Source organism: Vombatus ursinus, unplaced genomic scaffold, assembly GCF_900497805.2.
Source record: "Vombatus ursinus unplaced genomic scaffold, bare-nosed wombat genome assembly UNPS02010769.1, whole genome shotgun sequence".
Lineage (NCBI taxonomy): Eukaryota > Metazoa > Chordata > Mammalia > Diprotodontia > Vombatidae > Vombatus > Vombatus ursinus.
In genome coordinates this window covers 257,489-275,993 of record NW_020950547.1, presented here as the reverse complement: position 1 = coordinate 275,993, position 18,505 = coordinate 257,489, and the positions used below count along the sequence as shown (strand labels likewise).

At 32.8% G+C, this 18,505-nt stretch overlaps 1 protein-coding gene across 7 annotated transcripts in view; it reads left to right on the top strand.

Moving 5' to 3' along the window:
* Positions 1-10,863, top strand: part of SLC16A7 (solute carrier family 16 member 7) — a 214,005-nt gene extending 203,142 nt beyond the window's left edge. For all 7 annotated transcript variants that reach the window (XM_027854958.1, XM_027854955.1, XM_027854957.1 and 4 more), the window contains 2 exons: positions 1,133-1,945; positions 4,712-10,863. In XM_027854958.1, coding sequence (XP_027710759.1) covers positions 1,133-1,945; positions 4,712-4,983 — 1,085 coding nt within the window. In that variant the 3' untranslated portion in view covers positions 4,984-10,863. The remainder of the gene's footprint in view (positions 1-1,132; positions 1,946-4,711) is intronic.
* The last annotated feature ends 7,642 nt before the right edge of the window (positions 10,864-18,505 follow it).

The following is an 18,505-nucleotide window of genomic DNA, read 5'->3' as shown; positions in this document are numbered from 1 at the left end:
AGTTTTGCTGAACACCCCCCTTTTCTATGTTGTGTGTGTGTGTGTGTGTGTGTGCTTTTTAATAAGGTAGTTTGATGGGAGAGCACTAGAGGAGAGATATAATGGAAAATGTAAGTGATGTATAAATAAAAAAAAATCCCTGAAATGTATTTTTAAAAAATGTTTCTTTAAATGGTTTGATTTAATATAATTTCTTTATGCTTATGTGATTTACATTTACATTTACACTTACATAGTGGTCATCTCCCATATGTAAATCATGTAAGCATGTGTGAATGACCCCCTGATGATGATTCTGGAACTGACACCCCTGAATAATCAGCCCACATATTTTCTTCTCTATAAAATAACCATAAAACAATTACAACTTTTTAAATAATACTTTTTTTATGCAAAGTGCTTTAAAATTAACAACAATAATCACATGAAAGCATACCAATACATACCAGTACCATACACTTATTAAGCTTAATGACACTTTAGAAATATATCAGATGTCTCATAACAGCAAGAGGGGGTGGTTACTTTCAGCTCCTCAGAGGCTTTGCCAAGAGATCATAATAAACTCTGGTGGGCTTTGTTATACTGGAAAGTTTTCATGCATGGAAAGGTTACAGACTCTGGGTCTTTCATTTCAGAACCAGACCCATATATTTGGAGAAGCTCAGTATCAGAAGATAAGTCATCTAAAGATGTTTTATTCTCATTTTTTTCATTGAAATAACTCATTCATGCACATGTCTGAAGTATAGAGGAGTTATGATCTGCATAAGGTTAATACCTACACTAAGGAAGTTAGGGGTATTTTGCAGTACTGAAGCACTGGGTATCATTGTCACCGTTTTAATTCATTCTAGGTAACATCATTCAAATGTCAGTAAAAGTTTGTGTTCTTATATCTCTGTCTTCATATGAAATAGTAAGACTGTGAGATGATGTTTGCATAATATTGAACTGCTCCATTATGTGCTTAGTGTTTAAAACATTTTTTTAAAAAATTCTATTCCATCTGAGAATGAGCATCACAAGTGATTTTATGCAGGACTCAGTCATCTTATACAATTTAATGTTCTTCAAAATTAACCATTTTATGAAAATTATTTACATTTAGTTTTATTTTGTTTTCCTCCAGGTTTAGGCTTAGCTTTCAATCTACAACCTGCCTTAACCATGATTGGCAAGTACTTTTACAAGAAAAGACCCATTGCTAATGGATTGGCCATGGCTGGAAGTCCTGTGTTCTTAAGTACATTGGCACCTTTCAATCAGTTTCTTTTCAATCATTTTGGCTGGAAAGGGAGCTTCTTGATATTGGGAGCAGTCCTTTTGAACTGTTGTGTGGCTGGGTCACTCATGAGACCTGTTGGACCCAAACAAGCTCCTGCTAGAAACGATGTTGAGAAAGTACTGGGAGAGACAAGTGTACAGAAAATCATCAAGAGAAAATCAGCATGTGAAACTGTCAATAAATATTTAGACCTGTCCCTTTTCAAGCACAGGGGGTTCCTGATTTACCTGTCAGGAAATGTCATTATGTTTGTTGGCTTTTTTGCACCAATTGTGTTCCTGGCACCATATGCAAAACACAAAGGAATTGATGAATATTCTGCAGCCCTTTTGCTGTCCATCTTGGCCTTTATAGATATGTTTGCTCGGCCTTCTATGGGTATATTGGCAAACACCAAGCTGATCCGGCCTCGTATCCAGTACTTCTTCAGTTTTGCAGTCTTGTGTAATGGCATCTGTCATCTATTGTGCCCTCTGGCAGAAAGCTACAGTGGCTTGGTGGTATATGCTGTATTTTTTGGCTTTTCCTTTGGCATGGTCAGCAGTGTCCTCTTTGAAACTCTCATGGACCTTGTTGGTGCCACAAGGTTCTCCAGTGCAGTGGGACTTGTCACTATTGTGGAATGCTGCCCTGTTCTGATTGGCCCTCCATTGGCAGGTAAGTTCATTTTCGGAAAACCACAGAATTATAGAAGGAGAAGAGTGATTGTCTTAGAGATCCCTTCAAACTTCTAATTGCACAGATGCAGAAAATTGAGATTCAAAAGACTAAGTAAATTGGTTAAGAAACCACAGAGAATTAAGAGCAGGTCTGGGACTGGAATCATTCCTTCTCACTCCTAGTTCAGTACCTTATTATAGCACATTCCATAGTTGTATTCTTCTAAAGAAGAGAAATTTGACATTTCTATCCATTACTATATCCTTGCAGAAAAGTTCAAAAAAACACTTTTGTTCTAAAAATGATGTTAGGAGTCCATGAATAGTTTCATTAACCTTTTCCTCACCTTCTACTGAATAATAAACACTGATAGCCTGAAGGCATCTGGTACTATGATTAATGAATGCTCTATATTTTCAATTTTATTAAAATTTTCATAGACTATGATCACTTTTCTTCCTGGCATAATTTCTTTTAAGATCTAGGCCTAGCTGTTACATGGCTGCTTAGCTATATTTTATCACTACTGATTACCTTTTTTTTTGCTCTTTTACATCTTATTTTCAAATTTTCTGTCTCCTTTGTTCAGAAGATTTAGAAATATGTACATTGGGAAGGCAAACTCTCTTCTCCACAGTTTTTATTTTTATACAATTAAAGTTTTCTCTTCATTTTTTTAAGAAAATGCCACTGAATTGAATTAATTGAAATTGAATCTATTGTTAGAAGCTACCCACTTTATACAAGCATTGGAATTTGTCATAATTTTAATAAAGATTTTTCATATGCCATTAACATGTACATATGGATATGTGTACAATTTCAGTAGGATTGAGTAAAGCTTTTTCTTATTTGAGTTAACTTTAATTCAAATTAACACGTGAATTTTGAAATTTGCCTTTGGATTGTAAGACATATTTAATGAAATTATTTTCAAAAGGTAAGACGCAGTTATATGTGAGTTTAAATTATTTTAGGGTTCAAAGCATATTTGATATGTGATACCTCAAAAAAAAGTAAAAAAAAAATTCCTAAAATATGTTTCATATGCTAAAGGCAAATGACTGTATAAAGCGACACAAAAGAAATAATTACAAAGGGTAAATCCTTATATTTAGTCCTGAAATATCAGTATCTAGTTTTAAAATCCATGTTTTAATTCTATAAGGTATATTATGGATGTTTACATATGAAGTCGAGTGTTCTCACGTAATAATCAGATTCAGACATTTATGAAAACGTTCTAGTTTTTCACACCAATCTGTCTCTGTTTCTTTGGACCATTGTCTCTCTTTTATTGATGTTGGAGAAGGAAAGATTTTTATTGCACCTATTGTATCTGTCACCTTACGTAAGTCCATAAATCAAATGAGTTCATCTAAATTGTCACATGCTTTTGCATTTTTAAGTTTCTGATCCGATTGGTATCAAAGAATAAATTAAAATGTGTAAGAACCCAACAAAACTAAATAAGCCAAGTTATCCAAACATTAATTTCCTTCTTCCAGTATTCCATGAAGTAGAAATCCCAATTTCTCTGAGTAACATGGCCCTGGTTGATTATAATCTATTGGTATAGCTCCTAGTTGCTCATCAGGTTTAGACCTTAACTATCACACATACTCTTTATTGATTTTGCTCTTATTATGAATTATGTGACCCCCAAAATATCAGTAAAAAATGAAATCAGTCATCTGTATGTTTTCTTCATGCATTACCAAACAATTTATTTGACTCTAATGGAATGACTTTGTTGATTTGGCATCAACACATAAGCACAGTCTTAGGATCTAACTCACTAATAATGGAAACTATTATATCAACATTAGAGTCTAATCAATGAATGAGAAAATGGGAAAAACACAAGAAAGGGGACAGAATCACTAAAGCACAACAGGTTGAATTGAATAATGATTTCCATTGTCAGTTATGGTAATACATTCTGTGGTCAATGATTAGGGTGACATAGCTCTATTATTTTGCATTATGATAACCATAGAAGAAAAAAAGGGAAAGGGGAATAATGTAAGTAAACATAAATTTAAAATTATCTATCTATATGTGTGTGTATACACATATGTACACATGTGTGTGTACATACACATATGTACATGTGTGTGTATATATATATATATATATATACATATATATATATTTGTATGTTCCATTAATATTGCAACTAAGTTTGGGGAAACAGATATTTTCATCCTAGTTTTATTTGGCTGACCAGAGTCATGTAAACTAAATAAGAATTGTATTAGCCCTTAGGATAAAATGCCTTTCAACCAGGAGAGTAAGGATGGAGATACCTTACAAGTCTAAAGGTACTTAATATGGTATTTAAGGACCCTCTTATTTAATGAAAAAGAAAGCTTAGAAATGAAGAAGAACTTTGGAGAAACCTATACATAACAATATTCTATGTGTGACTGTTTCTTTTTAGGAATTCATAATAATATCAAACCCTAAAATTTCATTTCTTGTGAATATAACCTAATTAATGTAGAGCTCCTTTACCCTGTGAAGATGTATGAAAGAATTTCTATGTTAAAGTATTATCATTTTGTAGTATTAGTTCAAATCGACTATATCCATATAAAGGACATTCCAAAAATCTTAGTGCAATTGCAATTTTAAGCTTTAAAACTGCATTAAAACTTATAGGACACTCAGTATTTATAGCTGTAAAAAACTTGAATTTGAAAGTGTTAAAATTTGCAAATTAGTCTTTATCTCATCTCACACATATTTTTTGTGTTTCAGGTAAACTGGTGGATGAAACTGGAGAATATAAGTACATGTATTTTTGCTGTGGGGTGATTGTGACTATAGCTAGCATATGGCTGTTTGTTGGCAATGCTATCAACTATAAGATGTTGGCCAAGGAAAAAATGTTAGAAGAAGAAAAGCAGAAAGCCCTAAACCATGCTGACTCCAAGGAAGTAGAACCTTTGACCAATAATGAAAATGATGACATTACTGTCCGAGCTACCAAAGTACTTGATGATCCCTCAGAAAGAGAAACGAATATTTAATGGGAATCATCACTCAGATATCAGTGTTTCCAACTTCCTTTAAAATATAGGGCAGTTTTTTTTTTAGTTATAATGATCAGCTATAGTTATTGATGGAGATAGAATTTTGTTCAATGACAAGATTCTAATCAATTTGTTATTGATGACTTTTTTTTATGATTGTGGTGGTGGTAAGATTCTTTGTTGTTGTTGAGTTGCAAATATGCAAAGGAATCCAGTCTCAACCAGGATTCTGAACTCTGTGGGTAAGATATTGATTTAAAGTCTTCCAGTGACAAGTGAACTTGGTCACAAATACAGAAGTAAATTCTCATTACTACATTATCTGCTTCATACGCTACAGGAAAATATTTGTCTGAACCCTCAGGATGATACTTATTCCTATGAATATCTCCTCTTCACAGTGTTTGTTTTTTTTTTTTTTTTGATGTTTGACAAAAAGAGTGGAATCAACTAAAGGGAGGAAAAGACTGCTACAAAGAGTATTGAGGATAAAACCAACACCAGACCTATGTACAATGCAACCAATAACATACTATTTGTGGGATTTTTGTTTGTTTAAATTACAGTATGCCCAGGGTGACAAAATGATGCATTATTTTTACATTAGCCTTTACAGTATGAATGTTAAAATCAGGAGATAAAATGAGTAGGTCTTTATTCTAAATGCAATTAATGACTAAATGATAGTGTTTGTATATATCTAAAGTAACCTTTGTGAAAATGATGAAATTGATATGCTAAAACAATTACTTTTGAGGCCATATAATTAATCCAGATGTTTCTGGTGTCAGTTGATTGACTATAACCTAAAGAAACAAATCTTATTTTTTAAGATTTTTAGTCATTAAAATATCCCAGATAAAGGAATCAGAAGGGACAGGAAGTCAAGGAAAGTGGTTAGGAATCGCCTCAAGTAATACATTTAAAACAGTTTTAGGTCTACAATGACAAGACATAGCAATTAGGGATTTCTGTTGAATATATTAGTAATCTCAAGTTAGAGTTTTATTTTTATTTTTTGACCAGTTTATTGATGTTATATAGTACAACCAGCTGGCCCTCTTGTTGACAGACCTTCATTGAGGCTAAATTATGACTTTCCCCTATACCTGGAAGAAGTGCCTGCATTGAAGGAGAGCAATCTGATTGGCTCTACTGTGGGTCCAGTCCAGTGGGTCTTCCCAGTGTCCCAGGCTCACAGGTAGCTAATCTAAAATGCCTCAACATGATAGTACTGGAAAATTCAAATCCTGTAGCCATCAGACTCAGACAGCTTATAGAGGCAACTGAGTGAAACAGTGTCAAGTTGGGTTCTGACCATTTCAGCTATCTCATTTTTACTTTATAGTCACAGCATGGAATATAATGATGAGAAGCTTGTGTGGATGCTTTTCAAATTTAGGAACCAGTTTCTCATTTTTGAACCCTTGTAAGATTTCTGGAAATCTATAATACCATTTTAAGGAAAATTAGATATTAACCTTATTCTTTCAAAGTCTCAAATTTAAAAAAAATAACATTTTAAATTAGAAAACATTAATAATATGACAATTTCAGTTGTAAATATTAAGTTCTATAGATTTGAATTTTAGTATTATAATTAATAAAATATTTTATGTTTTCTTACTGCGATGAAATCACCTTAATGATGTCAGATGGAATTTTCTTTCTTGCTGCTGTTTTTTTTTTCCTTTCTTTTTTTCTTGAACATAGGGAAGGTAGCTATTCTGATAGACAATAGGAAAACACATATCAATCCTTTTGAAATCATGAACAATGAGGATCTGATTCGTAAAATATTTATGTACTGTTCATGCAAGATACTTATACATCTTTACAAAGATATGTGAAATTTCACATTTCATTTACCTTTTGCCTTTGAAAAATAACATGTAAAAGTGTTAGAATACCAAAAAAAAAAACATTAAGTTAAGTAGAACAAGATGTGCCAATATCACAGGTAAACAAATCAGGGAAAATTTGGCAAGTATGGGAGAGTATTTAAGTGAATTGTGTCTGATCCTGATGTTTAATTTAGCTATTTTCATAGATTTATATTTTTATATTTTACTCTGATTTGTCATAACAGGTGCAGAATCACAAATTATCTTTCTCCTCTCTAGACTTAAACACCTTTTCTAGAAACAAACAAACAACAAAAAAAAAACCTCATTCTTAATCTTTGAAGATGTATGATTAAAATAATGTGGATCTCAAACCTCATGTATAGGAACTAAATAACCCCAAAGTATGGGATTCTTGTCTTTCCTATCAGCTGGAGGTGGCCTCTGTTGCAGTGGCCTAAATTTTCATTGCTCCTTTTTTCTCTCAACAAATGAGATGGGCAACTTCTTATAATTTGCTCCCACTGATCAGTTTATGGTTAAACCAACACTCTATCATTTGTTGGTTTTAGTCATTGATTCCTAGTTCCTTGTACTGTTTTTGTTTTTAAACTTTGTTTTTTTAAATGAGAAACAGAATATAACTATTGCCCAACAGATGGGCTTGCAAAAACTCTTAGAGTGACACACTTGTACTGTACAATAGTACAAATATGCACATATAATCCCTATTCACAATTGTAATAGGGGTTAAAACTGAACACACTTGAAATAGTGGTGTAGATATACCCACTGGGGCCAGATCTGTGCTAGGGTAGCCCAAAGTTTTTCCATCAGGATTTGATTTGTTTTATTTGATTTCTAGTCTAGTTATTGCCTCTGTCAAAATCTTACCAAGAAGAATGAAGAATTTAAGCCAAGGGTATTCATCATAATATGTCTCATGAGAGGGCACATATAAGATTTTATGTGAATGAAGCAATACATGTTGGACAAAGTTCTCCCTTATTTGAAGTATGTGTAAGCTTCAACTCTGCAGAATCGCATGTGAAATGAACCTACTTAAATCCTCTTTGAGTCCTATTTGAACATTACTCTGAAGACTTCTGATGCTATGTTATGAGAACAAAAGGTCTTAAACCAGAAACATAGATGATTTCTGTTTATGCAATCTCTTTGCACCAAGTAGGAGAATCAGGTGCTCTGGAATTTCCAGAGTTGCTATGGAAAGGAGTTTCATTTTTTTAGGCTTGGAAAAAATGTGAAAGAATTTAGTTCCATATCTATGTTTTCATGAATAACTCTTTTACCACACACAAATCTACCCTTAATGATGTGCTGAATTTTTATTGCCACCCCTCCCAAAATGGCACAAATGAACTACTGTCAGCTGAATAGTAAGACAAGAACTTTGTGTCTTTTTATCTGGTTGCACTGATCAATCCATTGGGTATGCTCCTGGCCAATCCTTTTTGTGACCCACAGCACAAATTTGAGACAGATAGTCAAGATTGCAATATAGAAGGAAATTCTTTTTCCCCCTTCTGTTTAAAGCTAATTGGTTCACAAACTTTACTTCAGCATCATGTTCTTTCTGAGCCCATAAACCCATATACCTGACTTTAAACACCTTCAAAATAGTGATATGCTTAAGCTGTTAATGCTAAAATAATCATGTTATAAACCCATTTCACCTATGTATATCTGAATAAGCAGCATTGCTTCATGGAAACTATGGAAAACACCATGAGAATTTAAGTATAAGAAAAATTTATGGCAATTTCCCTATTTAAAGAAATATGTCTTCTCTAGGAACATCAAGAATAAAATGCCAAAGCAGCTAGAAGAAAAAAAAAATGCTAAAAAAAATTGATCATAGCATTAGGCTCACTGCATTAGGCATTACAGTCTGAGTACAAGAGAATTTAGTCCTTATGTGGACCAAACAACAGGGTATCTAAACCTAATGATAGGTTAAAATTGAATGGAAGTCATTTAATTACACAGCAAAGAATGATTAGCAAACATGTGCCCCAAATGCCCCACATTTCTGCAATAATTTATATTATGTTTTTACTTAGAAGTTTGCTGGAAACTGGATTTGCTGTAACCCAAATACATCATTTCTAATTGCTAGCATTTCTAGGAAATGCAAAATGTTTGGTCTCCAAATAATGCTAATGATGAAAAAATAGCCATGTCATTTTTTATGTAACTCCTTTTTCCTCATTAATAATAATGACTTGTATTTATATAACTTAAGCATCATAAATTTCCCTGGGGCTGGGTTTAGAAGAAAATGTTATTAATTTTTATGATTATCTAGTTCTCAATATTAATGGCAAATAGCTCATTAGCTGTTTGTTGTGATGCAAAAAAATAAAATCTGCTCATTAAAGAATGTGTTATCTTCTATGCCAAGTTGTACTGATAAGTTCCGTGTTTGGTACTCTTTCTAGCAACAAACACATCATGAAAAGAATATGTGATTTAGGCAATTTAATTCATTTTTCTGAGATACATGAGTTTTTAATAGTTGTGCACAATTTATCCCTTATACTACAGCTCAGTTTTCATGTTCTCTTTAGAATGTATCTATATCTCTCTTTTTAAAAATTTGCTTCACTGAAACTGAAAATTTCATTTATTGTTGTCTTGTTAACTTTATATAAACATTAGAGCTTGAAAGGGACCTTAAACATTGTCTAATCTTGCCTCCAGCCTCCAAATTTCAGGTAAAAAAACAAAAAAACAAAAATTCAAGCTTAAATTTATGACATGACAAGCCTAAAATGATATATCTAAGTTAATGACAGACTCAAGACTGGAACCTCTAATTCCTGAATCTCTCTTCCCAATACCCCATCCTAGCTCCAGCATATTAAAAAAGTGTCTGTGCCCCTCCTCATGTGCTTTAAAAATATGATTAAAATATTTAAAATAATGTTCTACAGCTTGTCTATTCATATGACTTGCTGTTGTTTCTATTACAGTATTTTCCTCAAACTAATATACAGTTTTATACTTAGGGTCAAAAAAATCACCTATAAAAGTGTACAATTCAGTGAATATTTTAATTCAACAAATATTCATTAAGTACATACTATATACAGAATAATGTATTAAGGGATGATTACATGTAGTAATATCATTGAGACATGGAATAGTTCAATTTCAATTCTGTTTCAGTGAATTTTTATTGAACACTTAGCATATATGTTGAGCTCTGGAGCTGCAAAGACAAAAATGAAAGCAGGCTTTGTTAAGAAAGTTATTTTCCATTGGGTGATAGCAATGGAATTGTCTGCTGAAGTAATGTTTGTACCTCAAGCACACAATTTCAAGTATGCTTATACCAAAGAAACAGTGGCATATCCTTGCAGTGACCTCCTCCCTCTTCCCTAATTTTCTTTCATCTTTCAGCTTTTTTTTAATATCTAGATGGAAATGCTAGCCAATTTTAAAGACAAGTATGATCCCTAATGGGAAGATGGGAAGTGGGAGATCAATGTGAAGGCTGAAAACTTCAATTAGAGATGCCATATAAGAGTATCATGTGATTTACCAAAGTAAAAATTTACTTTAGTTGATACAATTTGAAAATTAATTGAGTCCCAAACTATATCTATCTACTTTTCTTTCCTAACACAACCAACTGTCTGAATGTTTTAAACAACTTTACATTGTTTAATTTAGAGATGTTGTGTTGAAGATGTTTTCCTTAGTTACAGATATAACCACTTTTATTCAAGCATCAGGGTTGTTCAATTTATTTTGACACTCCACTAAAGCTTTACTTCACTAGTTAATTGTTAATACAAAGGATACTATGCTATTTAAAATTTGGTCAAGTTAGAATGTGAATGAAAAAGTCCCTGCTTTCCATCAGTGAATCTAAATGTCCTCGGCTAGAATAAAGCTATCAAAGATAGCCTAAAGTATGTTGTGTTAACAATATCATGTCCTGGAACTCTTTGCCTCTGGTAGAAGTTATTTTCAAGTTTGATTAAAAATATTTTGGTACATTTGAAAATTTTTCATTAGTTATATTATTTTTTCCTATGACATGACATGCTTGTAATCTAAGTGTCTTTTTAACAACTTTTTCAGAGGGCAATTTGGATGTTTACTTTTAATTTTGCTTCATTGTCTGAATGCCTTTGCATTTCTTTTATGGTCTTTATTTTTGTTTGTGAGCTCTGGTGATAAAGTGAGTACTGTTCAGATATAGTCCTTTTGGTGGCATTCCAATGAGGGTACCCATTCAATTTTTACTATGATAGGTGCTCATTGCTGTTTAAGAATCCAATATTTTCTCCTCTGCCTAAAAGATTTTGCTGTTGTTTTGTGGTGAAATATTGGTGATAGAAGTAACCTCAGAGGCCATATAAATGAGACAAGAATCCCTTTTATTACCCTAGGAGTGGACATCCAGCTTGTATTTTTCAGGAAGACCTATAGAGAGAGGGAAGGTACTCCCTTCTTTGACAGTTCATTGCACTTCGGGTTAGTTCAAGTTGTTAGGAAATAATTCCTTACATTAAGTCTAAACTAGTTTGTTTTTTACTACTTCCACTCTTTGTCCCTAGTTCTGTCCTCTGAAGTCAAACAAAGTAAGTCTTATCTCTTGTCCCCAGGATAACCCTTTAAATCTTGGAAAATGACTATTGTTCCCTTTACAGTGTTTTCTGAGGTGGGGGGGGTAATATTTTCTAGTACCCAAAATGTTTTTAAGCTAATATGTAACTCTTTTTAACATATTTTTCTATCTATATGTACCATACATATTACAGAAATCTTATAAATTCATAGAATGAGTTTTCCTCTAGTTAAATAACCTCCTTTTATGTTTGCTTTGTATAAGAGAAAAAAAATCTCACATATGGTAAAACTCTGTTAATAATTAATAAGCTTTTGCATGAATATGCTTTTCTCTAAAGATATATTGTCCCAATTCAGTATTTTTTATATACCTAAAACAAGTTTGCTTCAATGGACACATTATACACACACACACACACATACATACATACATACATACATGTATTTGTTTTTCTCTATTAAAATGTGGAAGCCACAATTTTCAAATAGGTGACTTACATTACATATGAACTTTTTTTTTCCTCCATGGTCAACATTCTTTTTTCTACTTAAAAGGTACAAATGTTGACATTTAATGATAAATGTTGTCTTCATTACCTGGAGCTTATAGAAGTAGTAAAACAGATTCTTTGTATGTCTGATATCACATACCATTTAACTGAGATGAGCAAAGCATAATCCTGGAAACACAGACTGCTTTGCAAATTTTTGGTTTCATAGAGGAGGACATTGGATTGATTCATATATAGGTTGTTACTAAATAAAGACCATACTCTTAGCATGAGGTCTCTTGAAGGGAAAAAAAAGAACACTTAGGCATACTCTGAATAAAATATTGGTTACAGGCCTCATTAATACTTTCTACAAAATATAAGAAAGAAGACTGGTCTATATTTGGACCAATATAATTTTCCTTCAAATAGTGAATTGTATGTCCTGAAATAATCCCTAACCACAATCCTTAAACTGCTTTTCATTGTCACCTGTCTATTTCTCTTGTTCTCTGTCTCAACCTCTGTTTTGCTCTGTTTCCCTCTCATTTTGTTTGTTTCTTTCTGCCATTCAAAGGACCAGATCAGCTGAGACAGTAGAAGATTATCACCAAGGATTGCTTATAAAGCAATGGGTATTTTCCAATATAAGGAATACTTTTCCTACTCCTATGTAAGAAGATAATCCTGGGAACATTTTAGAAATAAGAATTAGGACAAACTTCTTGTCTTATGTAACACTGTTATAAAAAGACAAATAAAATGGCGAATGGAAGAGGTTCTGAAAAAAACAAAAACAAAAACAAACAAAATCTTGTCTTTGACTTTTTTAGTTCCCTCAGATAAAATGGAGGTTGTTCCTAAATAAATAGGTAAACTAGCTATCAAAACTTACTACTGTAGTGCATTTAATATAGCAACAGCTTTAACTTTTGGTTCACATTCAAAAATGTGTACCTATAATATTATATACATAGATAGACTATTCAAAGTCTCATAACCTTATGTGGTTCAGCCTATTCAAACATGTATACAGAAATATAGCACAATATCACATATCTGGATTGGGAAGAATCAGACATAATACAGATATTAAAAATCTAGATAATCTTCCAAGGTAAATTAATACCTTATCTCTAGGAGTTCTATGGGCTCTATTTGCTGACACATTGGGATTGTCTAGTATATATACAATTCCACAGGGATAACCATTTTTCCTTAACAAAGACCCTGGGGAAATCCCCAAGCACAATCTGGAGGTCTAAAGATAAGATAAGGTGACACCACAATGTCATTTGAGAGCTCTCAAAAATTTCGCAAGGTGAGAAAATCCCAACACTCAGTCATTTAATTTCTGACATACTATGTACATTTAAAAAAAATCCCTTTATATATTTAAGTGAAATGTCTTCTTAGAGGATTCCCAGTGATTTTTTTTTAAAATTTGATTTCTTTACTGTTATTTTGTAGCAGAAAACTAAAAATAGAAAAAAAATGAAGATGATTTTGCTAAAAGTATTATTAATTAAAAATAGTCACTTTATTCACTTTATGAACTTGCTGATGGGATGATGTCTACCATCAGGATTGGACTCATCTCAGGATCTAAGATAGAATATAATAAATGTAAAGTAGAGGACTAAAGAAAAAAATTTAAAAAAATAATTCAGAAAGAGGTCACTTAACTTAAATCTTTATTGCTTACTAATCATTTGTCAGTATCATGCCTACCTTAAGTTCTAATTTTCTACTCTTTTAACTTTCTTCATAAGTCAAAGCCCAACTGAAAATTTTGAAAGTTAAAAAAAAAAGGTGTTGAATTTTGACTTAGCTGGTCCCAGAATCTGCAAAACTAGCTTCTTTTGTCCTTATGGAAGGACACCCACCCCCAGTTTCACAACAGGTACTTTGTTGTGAGGCTTGCCCACTGTCCTTGCAACAGCTTGGTATAGAGGAAAGGGCATGGGTCTAGGGTCACAGGATCTGGGTTCAAATGCCAACTTTGCCATTTCCTCATCTATAAAATGAAAGAATTAGATTAAGACCTCTATATTGGTTCTAGTCTGTAATGACCCTTATCTTCCTGGGAGAAAAATGTGATTGTAAAATCATCTCTTTCTGGAGCAAATTGGGAGAATAGATGTCATCAGGAAAATTCCTTTGACTATGTACTGTTTCCTCTGGTGGGGTGCTTGCTTTGCTTAGAGAAACATTCAAGTTTGGCTTAGTAGAAAGAACATTGAACTCGGAATACAAAAACATGGGTTCTAGTCCCTGCTTTTCCTTTTACATAGTAGGTGCTCTATGAATGCTAGTTCTTCTTATTGTTGTTGTTACCTAGGTTAAGGACCTTAGGCAAATTACTTTAGCTTTCTGGAGTTCAGTTTCTGCTTTACAAAATGAAGAGAATGCTTTAGATGATCTCTTTCAGCTATGGAATGTTGAAACTAAAAAATTAAAGTTGACCTCATGGTTCTTGAATGATGGCACATCCACTATACAAAAAAATTCTTAATTTTTTCTATGAACATACATTTAAATGTACATACATGACAAGAAATATATATGTATGTGTGTATATGTATACATATACAATTAAATGTGTGTGAGAGGCATGCTATCCTCAAGGTAATTAAATGAGTCATGTTAGTTATTATTGAATTCACTTTATAGATGGTCTTTATGGGGCAAACATTTACAATTCAACAAATAGTTACAAAGCATCTTCTAGGGACAAGGCACTGTGCTAGGTAATGGGGGAAAAGATAAAAAAAAAACCCTCAGTTCTCAAGCATTTAATAAACTAATTTGGAAGAAGGGAGAATGCACAGAAATAATTATTACATCAGCTCAAATGTTCTAAGAAGTCTAGACAAAATTACATATAATAGTGACATATATAGATAGCTTTAGATATTTATGGAAAAATCACTGTATTTGGGGTCAGATGTTTTCATTTCTCATTGACAATTTGTTAATATAATTTGTGCCTTAACTTCCATGTTTTCCATAAGTATACCAAATAGCAACCATTTTTCTATAGTGGTTCATCTACTTTGCCCAGAAAGAAAGCACCTTTCTGTTCTTGTTTGTTAGAAAAAGAGAATTGCTAAAGCAAAACATAAAAATGGCATTCAGAATATACAGCATGTTAACCAGATGTGAGTGCAGAAGGGTCCTCAGAATTTAAACCAGGTATAAAGATTTACCTCCTACCTTAATCTTTCATCCTAGCAGAGGTGGAAGGAACAGTCTTTATCCATTATTATTTACCATAAGATTTAGATCTGAAAGGGATTGTTTCCTCTTGTTTAAATAGAAATATCCCATCAGCACAACAGAGAATGATTATTTTAAACCAAAATCTTGATAAAACATTTCCTAGTTAAGGTCACTGTACAACATTAATGAACTCATGCCTCAGCACCTTTCACACCAAGCTTTTCTTCTCTAAACATTTCCTGTCAGGTAGAAAGTGGATTCAAGGTCCGTAATTCATGATCATTATTTTACCACAAAAAACTCCTTAGCAGTAAGAGATATATGGCTAACATTTATAGAACAAAAATTGAGGAGGGGGAATTAGATTCAGAATACTCTTTGTACTTATTTTTTTCCTAAGTTCAATTATTCCTAATGACTTAATCCATGTAGTTTAACCAAAAATATAGAGGACTTTTGTTGCTAAGGTTTTTCCAACATTTTAATTGCTCATCATTGAAAAAATTGATCAGATTGTCATGTGATCAATCAATTTCAGTTGAATGAAATAGCCAGAAGTACTGTTTTACTGGGAAAGTAACCAAGAATTGATCAAGTTATGTAGATTCACCTGGTCTCTCATGGATTTGTATCCTTTTAAACTTTTTTTGGGCAAATAAATGATCAGAGTAGATTATCTCTCCTTTAACTTCAATGCATATTATAGTTTATGATAGAAATAAAAGCTCACCTTTCCTCCACCTTCCTACAGTTGAATGTATTTTAAGTCCCCATTATTTGAATCATTGGAGAAATATATTTTTATTTGTTCCTAGAATTTTTATATGTACATAGTAGGTTCTGCATTTAGTAAATAAAAGATGAAAAAGATCTGCCAAAAAAAAGAAAAAGAATTTTTATAGTAACATTTTATTATTTAACTAAAATTATTGACATTTGATTTCTATTAGGAATACACTTCATTCAGAAAACTACAATATCATATTTCACTGGTCTCTTATTATACATAATTCTGTTCAACATGTCCTAAACCTCTTATTTATATAATGGAAACAGCATTGCCCATGATGATGTGGAAGATTTGAGTCTGAGTCCTGACTCAACTCTGACACTGTCTGTATGACCTTGAGCAAATTTCTTAACTTCCCAGAGGCTGTTTGTTCATCTGGAAAATGAGGATAATAATATTTGCACTACTTATCTCACAGGGTTGTCGACAGAAAAGTGCTTTATAAACTGTAAAGTGCTATATAATTATGTTGTTATGTATTCCTGAGCAACCTTTTCCTTAAGCAATTATTATAAGAATGTTGTACATTTGCTCACTGAACTCATCCTTGCAGGACAATAATTTGTGGACATTGATATTTTCAAAAATCTAATTTAACATAGTTAAAGTTTATTCTATGTTCAAGTTGAATCTATGTATGGTTTAGGCAATCTCAAGGCAAAAGACAGACTGAATGTCTTTCAAGAAAGGGACAGGGGCAGCTAGGTGGCACAGTGGATAGAGCACTGACCCTGAAGTCAGGAGGACCTGAGTTCAAATCTGGCCTCAGACCAAACACTTCACACTTACTAGCTGTGTGACCCTGGGCAAGTCACTTAACCCCAATTGCCTTTAAAAAAAGAAAAGAGAGAGATGGACAACCTAGCTAAATCCGGAGGTGTGGTCATCACTAGATAATTGGCCATAAGAGGTATTCTTTTCCTATATCACAATTCACAAAAAAAAGGCAGAAAGTGTTATGTATGATCTCTGTTCATGGAGACAATATCCACACTGATGAAATCATGCCCCCAAAGTGTGGGCAGAAAGAATATGTTCTGCATGGAATTTACAATGTCTTTTCAGATGTATTTAGAAGATATCAATAGTATTCAATTATATGCAGGCAGGAGGTACATTAGGGAAATTGTGTGGTCAATTTCCAAAGTAGTACATAGCTAGCAATTATAAGACTTCCTCTACTTCTTAGTTCATACTCAACTTTGAAATTCCTCATTTCTCTATCCTGTCAGCCAAATATGCTATGCAAATATTGAAATATGAAGTGGCCATGCTTGATAATACATTTAGAATTACTACTAATTTTATTTGCTAAATTATGAGTGCTTTATTTTAGCTTACGCTAGAGAAATTTTGACAATCATTTGACTAAGGGTGCTACTCATTTTCCCAGATCTTGACTTTAATAGTAAAGTATCTGCAGAAATTTATTTTTGTAATGCACTAAGCCTATTGCCTTGCCTTTTTTGCATATTGTTAACACTGTATATGTTTTTTTGCATACTATTGTATTGTATTACAATGATTTTTTTCTGATTGCTTATTAAATCCTATTGCAAGCCTGTATTGGTGTTTAAGATGGCAAGTTTATGCACATATATATTTATATACTAAGCCAATTATCTCTTAGGTTATTCAATTAAAATGAAAATAATTAATAAAAGCCCCACGTTAAGTTTCTGAAATGAAGTCAGTACTGTCTTTTTCTGAAAGACCTTTAAGCAGAAATTATGATATACCATGTCAAGTAAGTATGCTCCATGTAAGGATATTTCTCTTTTGTCTTAATGAGCCCATGATTTAGACACTTCCAGCTTCTGCATATATATATGTGTGTGTGTGTGTGTGTGTGTGTATACACACATATACATATGTGTGTGAATGTATCCATACATATGCATGTGTATGTATGGTGTTTGCATATACGAATATATATATATGTACATATACATGTATGTATATATATATATACTCATATGTACAGATCTTTATTTGGTCTGATGGCTTGGGTTAAAACAAAAACTCAGGCGTTCAGGAATGTTACAGAAAATTAGTACTCAAGAAGCTGGTACAAACAAGAACTTTGTTATTATCTGCTGCAGCCAAAAATTAAAAAAAAAAGCATACACACAAACAATATGGCAATAAAGACAAATAGAGGTTCATCCTCATATATGCAAGAAACTCACCCAGACTGAGGAGGAAGGGAGATATGTAATGGAGAAAACACACTCAAAATTAGGGTTTAAGTAACAAAGTTATATACCCTAAAAAAGGGTTTGGTAGAAAATAGGTAATTGGTGCCAGATAAGAGAAGGGGCATTCCTAATTAGACCCAGATGTGATGGAGAAGTTCTTATAGTTACTTACTGATGCCAGGCTTTGGTGATCTTCAGATAGGGGAAGATTCTTTACCAGGACCAGAAACTGGAGAAGGGTCTGAGTTGACTGAGGCATCAGAAGGGTTAGGACTGATATTATTTCAATCAGTCAGGAGTTTCATCCAATCAGAAACTGTGAGCTGAACTGCTTGTAACAAGTTAACATAGGTAAGAAAAGTAAAGAAATAC